At 37.4% G+C, this 15,023-nt stretch overlaps 1 protein-coding gene and 1 pseudogene across 1 annotated transcript in view; one reads left to right on the top strand and one right to left on the bottom strand.

The window, feature by feature from the left end:
* The window catches only part of MALRD1 (MAM and LDL receptor class A domain containing 1), a 649,658-nt gene that overhangs the window by 26,475 nt on the left and 608,160 nt on the right, over window positions 1-15,023 (top strand). The window contains 2 exon segments of the mRNA XM_049096644.1: window positions 7,509-7,603; window positions 7,692-7,852. Coding sequence (XP_048952601.1) covers window positions 7,509-7,603; window positions 7,692-7,852 — 256 coding nt within the window.
* Window positions 4,653-7,488, bottom strand: LOC112670398 (rab GDP dissociation inhibitor beta-like; annotated as a pseudogene).

The raw sequence follows: 15,023 nt of genomic DNA, 5'->3' as shown, positions 1-15,023 counted from the left end.
GGTTATTTAAGGAGTATGTTTTTTGATTTCCACATATTTGGGGATTTCCCACATTTATTTCTGCTATTGACTCAAATCACTCTATTGTGGTCATAGAACACACTTGTTTAATTCATATCTTGTTAAATGTGATAGTTGATAGTTGTTTTATGGCCTGAAATATGATATTTCCTGGAGAATATTCTGTGTACACTGTAGAAACATATGAATTTTACTGTCGTTGGATGGAGTGTTCTATATGTGTCTGTTAGGTCCAATATGTGTATTGTGTTGCTCAAGTCTTTTGTTTCCTTACTGATCTTCTATGTGTTCTATCTTTGAAAGTGGGGTACCAAAGTCTCCAACTATTATTGTTGAATTTGTCTATTTTCACTTTGCTTTTATTAGCTTTTGTTTCATATAATTTACAGCTCTGTTTTGAGGTGCATGTTTATAATTATTATATTTTCTTGATGACTTGATCCTTTTATCATTATAAAATGTACTGGTTTATCTCTAATAACAATTTTCTCATGTGTTAAATCTTTTTTCCCCCCTGAATTTCCAACTCTCCGTTAGTTATTGTTTATATATCATGGTTTTACGTCCTTTTATTTTCATCCTTTTTGGGTGGTTGTATTGTTGGATCATATATTTATACAACATGCCAACCTCAGAGTTTTGATTGGAGATTTTAATCAGTTTACAAATAGCATGACTACTGATAAGATGGTATTTACACCGGGCACCTACTGTTTGTTTTCTCTGTCTCCTGTCTTTCTTGTTACTCTTTTCCTCCATTACTGTTTTCTGTTACATAGATATTTTGTAGTACATCATGTTAACTTACTTTTTCACTATGTATTTCTTGAATTACTTTATTAGTGATTGCCCTAGAGATAATAACAATCTAGGTTGGATTATAATCAATCTAACTGCAATAGTGTATGAAATAAATGTGCCTTATCCATCTCCATTCTCCATACTTCACACTGTTACTGACTAAAGTACATGTTTTTATATTGTGTGCCCATCAACAGTGAATTATAATTTTTATTTTTATCAACTATAAAAACCAATTATAATGATGGTTATTGATTTGTATAGTTTCTATCTCTTGATGTTCCAGATATTCTATTTTATTAATACTCTCTATTTTGTGAGCCATCATTCTCATGGTTTCCTTAGCATTTTAGACATGGTTTCCATTGGCTCTTTGAAATATTTAAAATAGCTGATTTAAGGTCTTTATCCAATAGAGAGACACTTTCCATTGATTACTTTTTTCCTTCAGTATACGTCATATTTTCATGTTTCTTTACATTTATCACAATTTCTTTTGAAACATGGACATTTAAAACAACATAATATGGCAAATCTGAAAGTCTGGTCTCTTCCACATTTTTTGTTGTTGTCTAATTTGTTGTTTTTGTTTATTTTAGTGACTTTTCTAGACCAATTCTGTAGTCTTTATTCTTGTCATGTGTAGCCACTGAAATCTCTGCTTGGTCAGCTTCGTGGTCAATTCATGATTGAAAACAGAGTTCCTTAAATGCCTGGAATCAATAAATCTCCCAGTGTTTGTTGAGGGACTTTGTGTGCATGTCGAGGGACACCTTTAACAAAACCAGGCAGTTGATAGCTCTTAATCTTAGCTTTCTGCTTTCACAGATGCTCAAAGTCGGTCAGAAATTAGAGCTTAGGGCCTTTTCAGGTCTTTCCATAGCATGTGCATAGCCGTGTGCAAGTACATGTCCATCTAGATTTGCAGGAAAAATAGGAATATTTCAAAGCCATGTCCTATGGGATATCCCATTCCCTAGAGTTTGCTTTAATCTTTTTGGTTCAACTATTTAGGCTCTCCAACTGTTATACACTACCTCAGGCAACTCTAAAATTAAAATGTTTACCTTGCATTTCCTCCATTTCCCAAGTGCTAAGTGATTAATAGGAATGAATGAGAGCAGAAAGGAACATAAATCCTATTGCATGTTACAGAGTAGCCAACTGACTTAAATGCGTGCTGGGAAGAGACCTTTTGCACTGGACAAGTTATTAATGTGGTGAAGTTCAGACAGCCTTGTAAGTGGGGTCTTAAGGGAAATACCAGACATGTCAAATAATCACAATTATTTGGTAATGATGCTTTGAGAGCTCTAACTCTATTTTGCTTATTGCTGTGGCTTCTGTTTTTCAAAGTTGTTATGAAGCTGGAAGTAGGCAATGGGAATAGGATAAGTTAAAAAAACCATAAGGGGTACCTGGGAGGCTCAGTCAGTTGAGCATCTGACCCTTGATTTCGGCTCAGGTCTTGATCTCAGGGTCGTGAGTTCAAGCCTCATGTTGAACTCTGCTCTGGATGTGGAGCCTACTTAAAAAAACAAAAACAAAACCCACAAAACTCGCCGTTTTTTTTTTTTTTTTTCATTGCCTTTATGGAGGGGTAAATTTTGAGAGGTCTTTACATTGGCATTTTTGTTAACATCACCCTCATGTTTATAGTCAAGTTTTATGATCCACTAAAGTGATTCCTCTAGCTCTTCATCACTGAAGCAGGCTTAAATTGACACGGCTACATTCATTTATAAGTTACCAGCAATTTTAAGAGATTGCTATTCAAGGATATCCTTTAAGAGATACAGTTCTAGAAAATATGTGGTTGTGTTGAACTTGTTAGTTTAATGAGAAGGTATGAGGCAAAACTTATGATTTAATGGAAACAATTTAATAAATAGAAATTACCAACTGGAAAAAAGATAATATCAAAGACTATTATTTCCTCCCTGTTATCTGGACTTAGTCATATTTCTGTCATAGATTAGCACACTTTTGCCTTTCCAAAAGTTTTGACTTTTTAACCTTTGTTTCAGGCCTTAGACCTTGTCATGATGATCCATTCCTGCAGCCTGATTATTGGGGAAATGCTCTTGAGTACTGATATTATCTCACTGTCAAAATACTCAATTTTTTTAAGTTCCTTTGAGCCAGTTGGTTGCTCTATAACATGCAATAGGATTTATGTTTCTTCTGCTCACACTCATTCCTATTAATCACTTAGCTCTTGGGAAATGGAGGAAATACAAGGTTGCCTGTCAATAGTTGAAGAAAGTGAGACTGAAAATTTTGCCTTATCTTTCCTGAGGATCAAGGCTGATAGAATTCACTGCCAAAGTTGTTGGATTTAGCCCTCCACCCTTGATTCATGTTTTTTGTTGCTTTCATATTTTATATACTTTATTTTCTTTCTTTTTTCTTTTTTTGATCATCAGTCTCAGTTTATGTTGGGATTTTATTTCACCACTTACCCAGCAAATGAGAAAAAAATATCCTTTGAAAGCCCTTTAATGTAAACATTTAACATTACCAATAAAATCATACTGTTTGTTCTTATTTTGTCATTTTGATAGTTAACACTTCACCATGAGATTATGTGACATATGTTTTAAAGATAGACTATTTGGTGGCTTATATGGATGGATAAAATGGGAATTTATGAATCATATGAACAAACTGAGATGGATATGATAAAGATTAATATGAAACTTAAAATGGTGACAGTGATGTTTGCGTATACGTGTGTGATGATTGTTAATAGGCTACTTCAGAGGGTAAGAGGGGTGTGTGCAGAAACCCCTGGGTACATTTTGGTTATCAGCTGCTTAAGCCTCTTCTCAATGATTAGAAGTAGTAAGTGGTGTTTTGTTGTTGTTGTTGTTGTTGTTTTTTGTTGTTTGTTTGTTTGTTTTTTGGTTTCCAGAGTTTGGCTTTATTTTGCAGTACAGAAATCATGTGGAGCCCCTTCGTGACAGACACTGAAGTGGAGGCCCCGTCAAATCAATACTGCATCGCAGCTTGGTCCGTTGAAGAAGCCACACCTGGGATACAAAAGAAGCTTCTACGTTTACCTGCTTACAAGGGGTTTCTTTCCTCTTCGCGCTCATCCATTTTATAAGGTTGAAACACCGCACACAGGCTTCCTCCGAAAGGACTCTCAGGGTCTGCAGTTGGGTTAGATTTTGGGCTCCTGTCTCCCCACTCGTGGCCGTGTGCCACGGGCACTGTCGGAGTAGCGGACAGGACACAGCACGGGAAGGTGGGGGCGCATGTAGGGCTGCTGTCCCGTAGGGGAGATTCAGTCTTGAATCTCGACGCCAGGGGGACAGATGGCAAGTGGTACCGCTCCGGCTCCGGAGCAGCAGAAGCCCACGGCCGCGGCGGCTACGCGGATTAAAAGATACAAAGTCTGTATCGAGTGCTCCGTACCAGGATCACGGATGTCCTCAGGGTGCCCCTCCACTAAGGTGAGCAGACGCGGTGACCTGCCTGGGCGGAGCAGCCCCGCCGTGAGACACGTTCCTACCTGATATTAGAAAGGGCGGGATCCCTGGGTGGCGCAGCGGTTTGGCGCCTGCCTTTGGCCCAGGGCGCGATCCTGGAGACCCGGGATCGAATCCCACGTCGGGCTCCCGGGGCATGGAGCCTGCTTCTCCCTCTGCCTGTGTCTCTGCCTCTCTCTCTCTCTCTCTCTGTGACTATCATAAATAAATAAAAATTAAAAACAAAAAAAAAAAAAAAGAAAGGGGAGGAGTATTTACCGGTACAGCGCCCTGCAATCGCGGAGCGGATTACAGCCGCAGGCCTAGGCTATCGCTGTCGGGGGCGAACAGTAGAGTTAGGCCTGTCCTAGCGAGAGGAGGACGTGCACTGCTCCTAGTCTTCCCCGTAGATGTCGTTCTTCCTGCGCTTCATTTCCTCAAAGTCAAACTCGGAGCCGGTCATCCTCTTGTAGATGTTTTTAATATCGTCACAGGTGGTCTCAAAGTGAGTTGTAGCATGGTACGTGCGGGAAATAAAGATCTGGCTTTCCGTCCCCAGGTCTTTGGGTACAAGGACGTCGCTGATGCTAACGAATTTCCGTTCAATTGGTTCCAGAAGCTCCAAAGCTGGTCTGATTTCCTTCTCGGGATCCTTGGTCTCCACCGTTGTGCTCACTACGGCGATGTACTTCCCTTGCGCGGCCACGTTGTGGGCAGAGGAGATCATGCACACGTAGACGTCTGACTTCCGATTGACCTGGTTCTGGGGGATGATGATCTGGCAGGAGTTGGCGTCACTGGTGTTCTTGATGGGGTGGCTGAGAATGCAGATAACCCTGATGACCTGGCCCACCTTCTCTACCCGGTCTTTGACGTAGCTGGGGTCACAGATGAGCTGCTTGCAGCGAGCAACCTCTCCTTCAGATTTCACACCAATCACTTTGCCATTTTGCACAATGATTGTTCAATGGGTTTATTGAGCATGTAGGTGCCACCATGAATAGCACTTAGCCTTGCAAATCCCTGCGGCAGCTCCCCAAGGCCATACAGTGGGTAGAGGTACGGGCTTTTGCCATATCTTGCCAGAGACTCGCTGTAAAAGCACCACTTTAGAAGTGGTGTAAGATGAAGGACGTGTGGGAAAAACTTATGCCACCAAGGATGTGCTTCTTTCTTTTTTACTCATAGACATGATGACTAAACTGCTTTGGAAAACAAGAGTCTTCCATAAGATAGTATTTTTCTCTAAGGAACATCTTTACCAGTGAATTAAATTCTATACTCACACTATAGGGAGCAAGGTAAAATTGAATGTGCATTTAAAAAAAATGCTTCCTATTGCCACTAAGTTGGAGTTAAAGGTAGAAATCAGATGTTGGTATTGGGTGCATTTTGAACATTGTTTTTGTTTTTGGCCATAGAAAGGAAGTTTATTCCTAGACAAAGGTCAAAAGATCTCAAGCTGTTTCTGAATTTAAAACCCTACTTAAAAAATATCATCTATCTATCTATCTATCTATCTATCTATCTATCTATCTATCTATCCATCATCTATCTATCATCTATCATCTATCGATCTATCTAATTTAGAGTGGGAGAGGAGTGGAGGGGAAGGGGTAGAGGGAGAGAGAAAACCTCAAGTTGACTCCGAGCTGAGCATGGAACTGGATATGGGGCTTGATCTCAGCCCTGAGATCATGACCTGAGCTGAGATCAAGAGTCAGTTGCTTAACTGACTGAGCCACCCAGGTGCCCCCAAAACTTTACTTTTTATGATAACCTGAAGATTAATCTTCACGTGATTTTGGACAAAGTACAGAATAACTTAGAGTGTTGTAACATGTACCAAATGATAGTTTGTTAATTTATAAAATATACTGCTTAAATATTTAAATAATCTATTATTTTATTATACATTCTACTCTATTTAATAGAGCCAAATCTAATTTTTAAGTTCAAACTCTTTAAAATAAATATAATTAATTTAAGTAATTTCCTTGATAAATGGAAATTTTTTGCCTTTCAGGGATGATTTTAACAGTGAGTACCTATAAATAATAATTTAGGGACTGTTGAATACTATTACCATTTGCATTGCTGATAATATTGAAATAATACTTATTTTAAAAACAATATATAGTATATAATAAATATAATAGCTTATTGTATTATTTGATTATTCATTTGCTTAGCTTTTGCTTTGCCTTCTAAAAATGAAGCAAGAGCAAATTACTGATTGTCCACTTGTATTACTGTGATACCAGCTCTTCATCTACATTATGTTTATATAATTATCACAGAGAGTACATTCTGAGAATGGTTTCCTGTTATTGAAGGGATTTCAATTATGCCTCTGACCATATTTATGGGAATCATTAATGTCATTATTTTCTACTTAATTAGTGTATAATATTGGAATCAGTGTAAGGAAGAAGAGGTTTCTTAGGCTTCATAATTTTACTATTGATTCTCTCAATGATGTGACAATTAAATTTGATTTCCAATCCAGCTTTATTTTTTTTTTTTTCCAATCCAGCTTTAAACTCATGGAATAACTTGGTAGATAGGTTATCATAATCATCAACATTATTTTTTCATTCCTTTTGACAAATAGCAAAATACTGAATAGAGTAGTAGAGCACAGTGGTTCCCCGATTATACACTATAACCCTGTCAGGGTTTGTAGGAAATTTATGAAAGCCGGGGAAATGTTCCATTCATGTTGCAGCTTCTAAACGGTAACAGTCCATTAGCATAGTCTGTACTGCAACATGTGGGAGAGCATTAGGGCTCTGCATTGTTTTCCATGATCCCAGGAAAAGCTGGGACTATTAGATCTAATTCTTTCTAGAGTAAACCACAACAATTTCTTTTATTTTGGTGGCCACCACAGTGCAATGTTTTCCCTGGATACTATCTTTGCAGGGCTATAACTTTCTATGTTATAGGGGATAAAGTAGGTCATGGACTGCAGTGTATAATTATATTATAGGGAATATAATTGCAATGAGCTATCTTGCTGGAGAATATAATGATATAAAGCTATCAGTCAGACCATTTGCAAAAGTGAATGGTGTGGTTAAATGTTTCATTCTTTAAACAAAAATATATTGACCTAATGCGGATATGGGCCTGAATTATTATTTCCTGGCGTACTAAGTAAGTTTACCAAGCATTGCTCTGACTGTAACATGCTGATTTTTTTGCCAACAGCCCACTTCCTCTCACTGGTCTCCAAAATGGATTCTACATCCACAAACCTAAGAAGTAGGGTTTTTCTTCCAACGAATAACCAACATGCCTGTCAGGTATTTGAAAACATACACCATTTTAAATACCTTTCACATTTGGGAACTTCTGTTTTGTAATTGTTCGGACATTACTTATTTTTCATAGATCACATTTTATTACTTCTCCAGCCATGTGAGTGGCAAATTAATGGCTGGCCTTCAAACTACATGTGATGGTCCCATTCAGAATTTATGGCAAAACACTGCCGCTCTCCAGAGTCAGTGGGAGAGAAATGTCATGAACATCAAGAGCAACCAGAAATTTCAGGTTTGTGTTTCCTGTTTTCTAATCATATCATTGATGGGAAAAAAATGAGAAAATATAGGTCTTTAACTGATGTGGAAAACAAAGGCAAAAGACAAATTATTACATTTCCTTACTATCTACAGCTCGTTGATAAGTCCTTGAGATGGGCAGAGTGACATTCCTCTAGGGACTTAGCTTCTTCCATGTTAATACTTTGCTAAGGGCAAAAGGCAATCTTAGCCTGGTTCTCAGGACCCTATAAGTCTACCTTTTATCTCTACTTCCCAAGATACATGTTGGCAGTCAAAACCCCAAGCATATGACCCACTGATAAACCTCTGAAAGGTCTTATGACTCAGGTTTTATTAGACGGTAATGAATGATCTTTTTCCAACAATAGCTAGCCCTCCCCCCCCCCCCCAAGGTCCTGGAAACCTTGCTTCCAAATTTTTTTAGAGACTTAGGCTCTCATTAACCCCCTCCCAACTTGAAAGTATGTAATGGACCACTCCTCATGGTCCCACTACAGCTCTTTCTGCCCATGAGTCCTGTATACTGCTTTAATAAAACTCCCTTTATGCACCAAAGACATCTCAGGAATTCTTTTTTGGCTGTCAGCTTTGAACCCTAATGTCTTTTCTACATCATTAATCATTTAAAAATAGGATGGTCACTCTCCCAATTGGCCAAGGAGTGAGGGATTTGCCAGGATTTTCAAGCACTGAAACCAGAGTCTCAGGAAATTGAGATGGCCAGTCTACCTAAAAGACACTTTTAAAAGAAGTTTTTAAATTTATGTATAAAAACTAAAGTTGATATATATTCACATATATTTATATGTAAGTAAAATATAACTTTCTAATTATCCTCTTAATTTCTTAAATCCCCTTCATTTTCTATTTCTCTTACTATTCCAACCTCCTCTTTCTTTTCATTTCTTATTCTTAAGAATTTCTTATCTTCCAGACTTTTCTCATACTTTTGAGAGAACAGGGTTATATTGAGTAATGAGGAAATATACTCTTTGATTTAAATACTAATTCCAAATGCTATTGAAGTAGAATAATTGTCATATTCATTTCATGGCTAAACTCAAATTATTCAGTACAGCCTTTATTTTCCAAAATAATTTTGAGAATGAGAGCCCATAGCCCATAAAAGACAAAATTATTTATGCAGCCTAATAAAACTTATGTATGGTGGAAATTATAATCTAATGATTACTACAGGAGTTCTTGGTAAAGTATTGCATATTTTTATATTTGGGAAAGCGAAAAAAATTTCCCATTAAAAAACAGGATCTTAAAGCTTTTTATTCTGAATGAATTTGCTTTTTAAAGCTGGTTTGTAGGCTGATTTAGCCAACTCAACTGAAGCAGGTTTTCCTTATCATCTATTATTTGAATAGTATAATAATCAATTTTATAATTTTGATACAGAATAGAAAATCATCTGTTATGTGATGGATTTAGCACTTGCTTAGCTATAGGGATTGAATTGGATTGAATTTTAACTTGTTATTTTGAATGATAAGAGGAAAGATGGGATAATGAGCAGGATTTCTATTGTAAAATTGAATTGTAAGATATAAGAATGGCACATTTTCTTAATTGATCTGTCATAAATTCACTGTAGTTTGAAATTTCAGGCTTTTGTAAACTAAATGGGGATCCAAAGAGGATCAAAGAAAATCACTTAGAAGAGGGTTAAATGACACTTGGATGATAGGACTTCAGAGGAACTGTATGGTTGGAAACATAATTCTGTCATTTGAAGCTTTGCAGTCTATTGAAGTCAAATATAGTGGTGTGGGGTGGGAATGGGGCAAGGTATCTTAAACCATCAGGCATTTAAGTCTTCCAGTGAATGATTGATTGATTGATTGATTTAACAAAGACTCACTTGGGACACTCAGGATATGCCTGGTGGAATTCAGGAAATGTTCCTAATGCATGTAAAGAAAAGATTTTTCTCCCAGCTTTATTGAGATATTATTGATATATGTGTAAGTTTAAGGTATATACTGTGATGATTCGATGTATGTACGTTATGGAATGGTTACCATAATAAAGTTAGTTAACATGTTGATCACATCACCTAATTACATTTTTTTTTCATGCAGTAAAAACATTTAGGATCTTCTCTCTTAGCAACTTGCAAGTATATAATATAGTATCATTAGCTATATTCACCATGCTGCTTATTAGATACCCAGAATTTACTCATTTTATAGCTGAAGGTTTGTACCCTTTGACCAACATTTCCCCATTTCCCCACCATCCAGACCCTGGCAAATAATCACTCTGTTTTTATGAATTTGGATTTTATAGGTTGTACATATAAGTGAATCATAAAATATTTGTCTTTCTCTGACTTATTTCACTTAGCATAATACCTTAAAAGTTTCAGCCATGCTGTCATGAATTATAGGATTTCCTTCCTTTCCTGGCTGAATTATACCCTGGTATGTGTACACCACATTTTCTTTATCCATTCTTCTGTTGATGGACACTTAAGTTGTTTCTATGTCTTGGCTATTGTAAATAATGTTTCAATAAATATGAGAATGCAGATATCTCTTTGAGATAGTGATTTCATTTCTGTTGATTATATACCCAGAAGTGGGATTGCCGGATCATATGGTAGTTCAATTTTTAGTTTTTTGAACTGCCATGCTTTTTTTCATAATGGCTGCACCAGTTTACATTCCGACCAACAGTTAATAAGGGTTCCTTTGCTCCACATCCTTCTAGACACATTATCTCTTGTATTTTTGATAATAGCCATTCTAGGAGGTATGAAATACATCTCATTGTGGTTTTGATTTACATTTCCCTGATGATCAGTAATATTGAGTATCTTTTTGTACCTGCTGGCTATTTTTATGTCTTCTTTGGAATGCTGTCTATCTTTGGAACGATGTTCTCTAACTATTTATTTATGTGGGTATTTTGTTTAATTTTTTGCTATTGAGTTGCATGAGTTTCCTATATATTTTGGATATTAACTCCTTATCTGGTAGATGATTTGTAAGGGGAAGATTTTTTATAGGCATATAGAAGATAGCCTATGTGTTCCTGGCTTTGAGGTATGTCTGTGTATGTGTGTGCAGACTGAGAACCTTGAGCATTAGATAATGCATCTAATTTGTTGTGTATATTCACATGTCATTAACTGCTAGAGAAGTTTCTGGTTTATTTCTTTTTTTTAAAGGATTTTATGTATTATTTATTTGAAAGAGAGAGAGGGCACGAGTGGGGATGAAGGGCAAAGAGAGAGAGAGAAAAGCAGACTCCCCACTGAGCAAGGAGCCCAATGTAGGGCTCCATCCCAGGACCCCAAGATCATGACTTGAGCTGAAGACAGATGTTCAACCCACTGAGCCACCCAGGCACTGCTAGTTTGTTTCTTAACACTTCTCTTCTTTCTCCCCTATGTCTCTCTGTCTTCTCTCAATAAGAAAGTAAAACAGAATAAAACAAAAGAACAATAAAACAGAGCCGAGAGTGCTTTTGAGGAGATTAAGTCACATTGACTGGAGCTGAAAGCTCCTTCTGTCTGTATGCTCATACAAACTTTCATGGCTGAAATAAGATTTTGTCTGCGTGTAAACATTGTCACCGTTTAACACATTTCTTCTGACTTTGAACCAGAATGGATGGTAAAAGAATCCTAACCTATCTTTGCCAACCTTTGTGCCTTCTCATCTCGGCCTCTAACTTAAGGTCAAAGTCTTTACTGGTGAGCAGCCCAATGTTGGGTAGAGCTGGAACCTACAGAGTCTTGTGTGTTAAACCTTTAAAACCACCTCCCTGTTTTTTTCTAGCCATCCGTTTCCAAATGATACATTGCAGGGGCTGATGATTAAATATGTGTAGCAGCTAAATATAAAACTTAAAACTCCCAAATATATCACCTCCAGGGCCATTCAGCTATAGCTGAGGCAGCGAGGTTATTCACTCGAGTGCTTTAAAATGCAGCAGTGGCTCCAGCAAAAGCAGATGCATGTGCAGTATATTAACTTGTTTGCCAAAATACTTTATTGCTGATACGAAAACAGTGCCTCTACCTTACAGGCTTTGTACAACTTAGGAAACCCTATGACTCTCTTGGGATCCTTAGGCGACACCAATCTTTAAGATTGCAGGTATCTTTCAGTTCTGTCCTGTCAGCAAGAGAGCAGATGTTCACATGCTTTTGTTTAGCTAGGCCACAGAGATGTGCTGTGCTTGTCATACTGCCGGCCGCCCTATTGTAGCTTGGCCCTGAAAAGCTTAAGCAAGAGGCTTATTTGAGGGCATTTTGGAATCACCATCTCCAGACAATATCTGGTGCCTCATCAGTTTAAAAGCCTCTGAGAATTACTCTGTTTTCTGCAATTGCCCCTCCACGCTGCCTTCTGTTTTAAAACCATTCATGCTGCCTTTAGAAATATCCAAATAAGAGATTTTAGTTTCAGCTGGACCCTGGTTTAGCATGGGTTTCCAAGAAAGCCTTTGGATCTGACCGTTGTCAGGTGGGAGGGCTTTGTTACCTTTTTCTGTAAAGTACTGGGTCCATGCCTTAATGAAATCGAAGCCCATTCATTTCTGAGTGCATGCTGCAAGAAATAAGGAATGGTGTTTATGTATCTAGTCAGCAAAGATAATAGCATTTAAGAAAGTTTCTGAAGATGGTTAAGGAGTAATAACATTTAGTATTTACTGAGCACTTACGATATGTGAGGCATTGCATTTAGTCTTTTGTACATTTTATTGGCCCTCCAAGGATGGCAGTCTTCCGAATCAGAACTATAATTCACCGCCCTGTTCATGTTTGGTTTACAAGCTTCAGAGAGTGAAAGAACCTATTACATACCATCCAGATTAGACCCCAGGATAGTTTGATTTCGCATCTCAATCATTTACTCACTGAGCCATGATCGTTTTGTTTTGTTTTATCACGTTAAAACATCATAATGATTTATAAAATATAGATGGGGAAAAAATCCAACTTCTGGATTTGGCCAAATGTGTTGCAGGTGACTCATTAAACATTCTTTTGTCTGCTGTGTTGGATAAAACAACATTATTACACATTATTCTGCTGATTAACTGCAATTGCATTTCTCAAAATTGTGGACTTAAGCAATTAATTTTGCTATTGTCCTAAAATATTTGCAGAAGCAGAGAATAAGCCAGGCTACACATATAGCAGAAACTTTGTCTCAAATGCAAGTAAAACCTTCCCTCACTCTCTTTTTCTTTGTTATTTTTTTAAAGATTTCATTTATTTATTTGAGAGCAAGAGAGGGAGAGAGCATGAGTGAAAGGGAGGAGGAGAAACAGGCTCTCCTCTGAGCAGGGAGTCCAATGCAGGACTTGATCCCAGGACCCCTGGAATCATGACCTGAACCAAAGGCAGACACTTAACCAACTGAGCCATCCAGGTGCCCCCTTTTTTTTCGTTCTTTAAGGTGCTTTACATATTGGTTTTATAGGTAGGAAGGAAGGAATACTGTATTACTAAATATATCACTGACTGTGGCTTTCACGTTGAATGTTTAGATTCTCAAAGTAAATGAGAAGTCAGATCTGAATTTTAAAAAGATATTGAGGCATTTTTAATATGCTGTTATCTACTTGTCATTTCTTTGATCATCCATTTCAACACACCAAAGGGTTCTTAGCAGCCTTGTAGTCAGAAACAATAGATTTTAACACAGACAAAAGATGAGTTATTCATAAAATAAATACAAATCGCAAATTAAAAGAAATGCTACTCTCAAACCTTTCTAAATCATAATCAGAGTCATTTTCCCTTGTAATTCAAGAATATTTACCATGTGAAACAGGTGATGGCAAAAAATCACCATCATCTTTTTGTATTTCACGTGTTTGCTTGAGAAATCATATTGAATGTATACTACTGATTAAGAAAACTTTCATGCAATAAATACAACTACAAGCATTTCTGTTCATGTAGTTACTAGTGTCATCCAAATGAGTTTATGTCCATTATTTGGCTACTGTCAAATTGACGATTTAAATCTTAAAGCAGTTGAGCACTGACTCCTGCCTCCCTCAGAGACCATCTTCTCTTAAAATGTTTGCAGTGAAAGCAATTTGTTATTTACTATTGGATCAGTGCAGGCCATACTTGACTGCCATGATCATTATCTATGTTATCTGTTAGTGTACCCCTAACATAGTTAAAATGAGGTGGATGTTTGGAAAAACACACTTGCCAAAGTTTGAGGGAAAGCAGAGAATGCTAGACCTCACTTGTCTTAGAAATACGACAACCATATGCCAACATGGCTTCCAACCCTAGACCTGACTTTATAAAAAAAATCATCTTGAGATTCAACTTTCTTGAACTAGTTCAACCCTTCCATCTTTTCAGGATCCCAATGAAAAATACCTGGAAAGTCTTTCTGTTTAGATATATTTAATTAGAATGTCAAGTTATGCCTGATGGATCTTATGTTTTATAGCTACACAGACCCATTGGTGAATTTCCCTATATTCAGAGATATAGCGTTCTCCCCAAGAAATACATTTCTTGTTGTTGGAACAGTGGCCTCAAATGGCAGCCAATTTTCACAGTTAGATGGAGTTAGCTTGCAATTTAATCGAATCAAACAAATAGATATATTGCAAACTCCATTGGAGAGAATTGAAGGTGAGAAGGTCATTTAAAAGCCTTTTCATCAGATCAGGAGTGAAGATACAGGAGTGGAAGTAGGAATGGAAAGAAGAGAGGGTTTAACAGATCTTAATGGATTGGATGTGAGGCTGGAAGAAAAAGTGATTCTGCAAGCTGCTTTGGAGTTTTGGGCATCGAAAAGTGCCAGTCTTCAGGTGCCACTGACAGAGAATGGGAGTCGTGGGACAGGTTCCATGTAAGGGGGAAAAAACATTATGACTTAGAAGTGACTTTGTGTCATCTGGTGAAAATGTGCAGTAGACTGTGGAAATATGGGCAGAGAGCTCAGAAGGGTGGTTGACATTGGTGATATAAATTTGTGTTTCATCAGCCTCAGTAACAGTTGACACCCTGAAGATCAATGGGTTTGAGGAGAGAGTGTGGAAAAAGAAGGAAGAGATTGGTGATTAGTTTATGATTATTTTTGCTCCTCTCTTTAAATATGGCTACTACTGGTGTGTTCTTAGTTTAGCAAGAACAGGTGAAAAGGCTTTCAAGAAGGAT

Source organism: Canis lupus, chromosome 2 (genome assembly GCF_003254725.2).
Source record: "Canis lupus dingo isolate Sandy chromosome 2, ASM325472v2, whole genome shotgun sequence".
Lineage (NCBI taxonomy): Eukaryota > Metazoa > Chordata > Mammalia > Carnivora > Canidae > Canis > Canis lupus.
The sequence above is the reverse complement of the archived record's forward strand: the minus strand, read 5'-3'. Positions and strand labels throughout refer to the sequence as shown.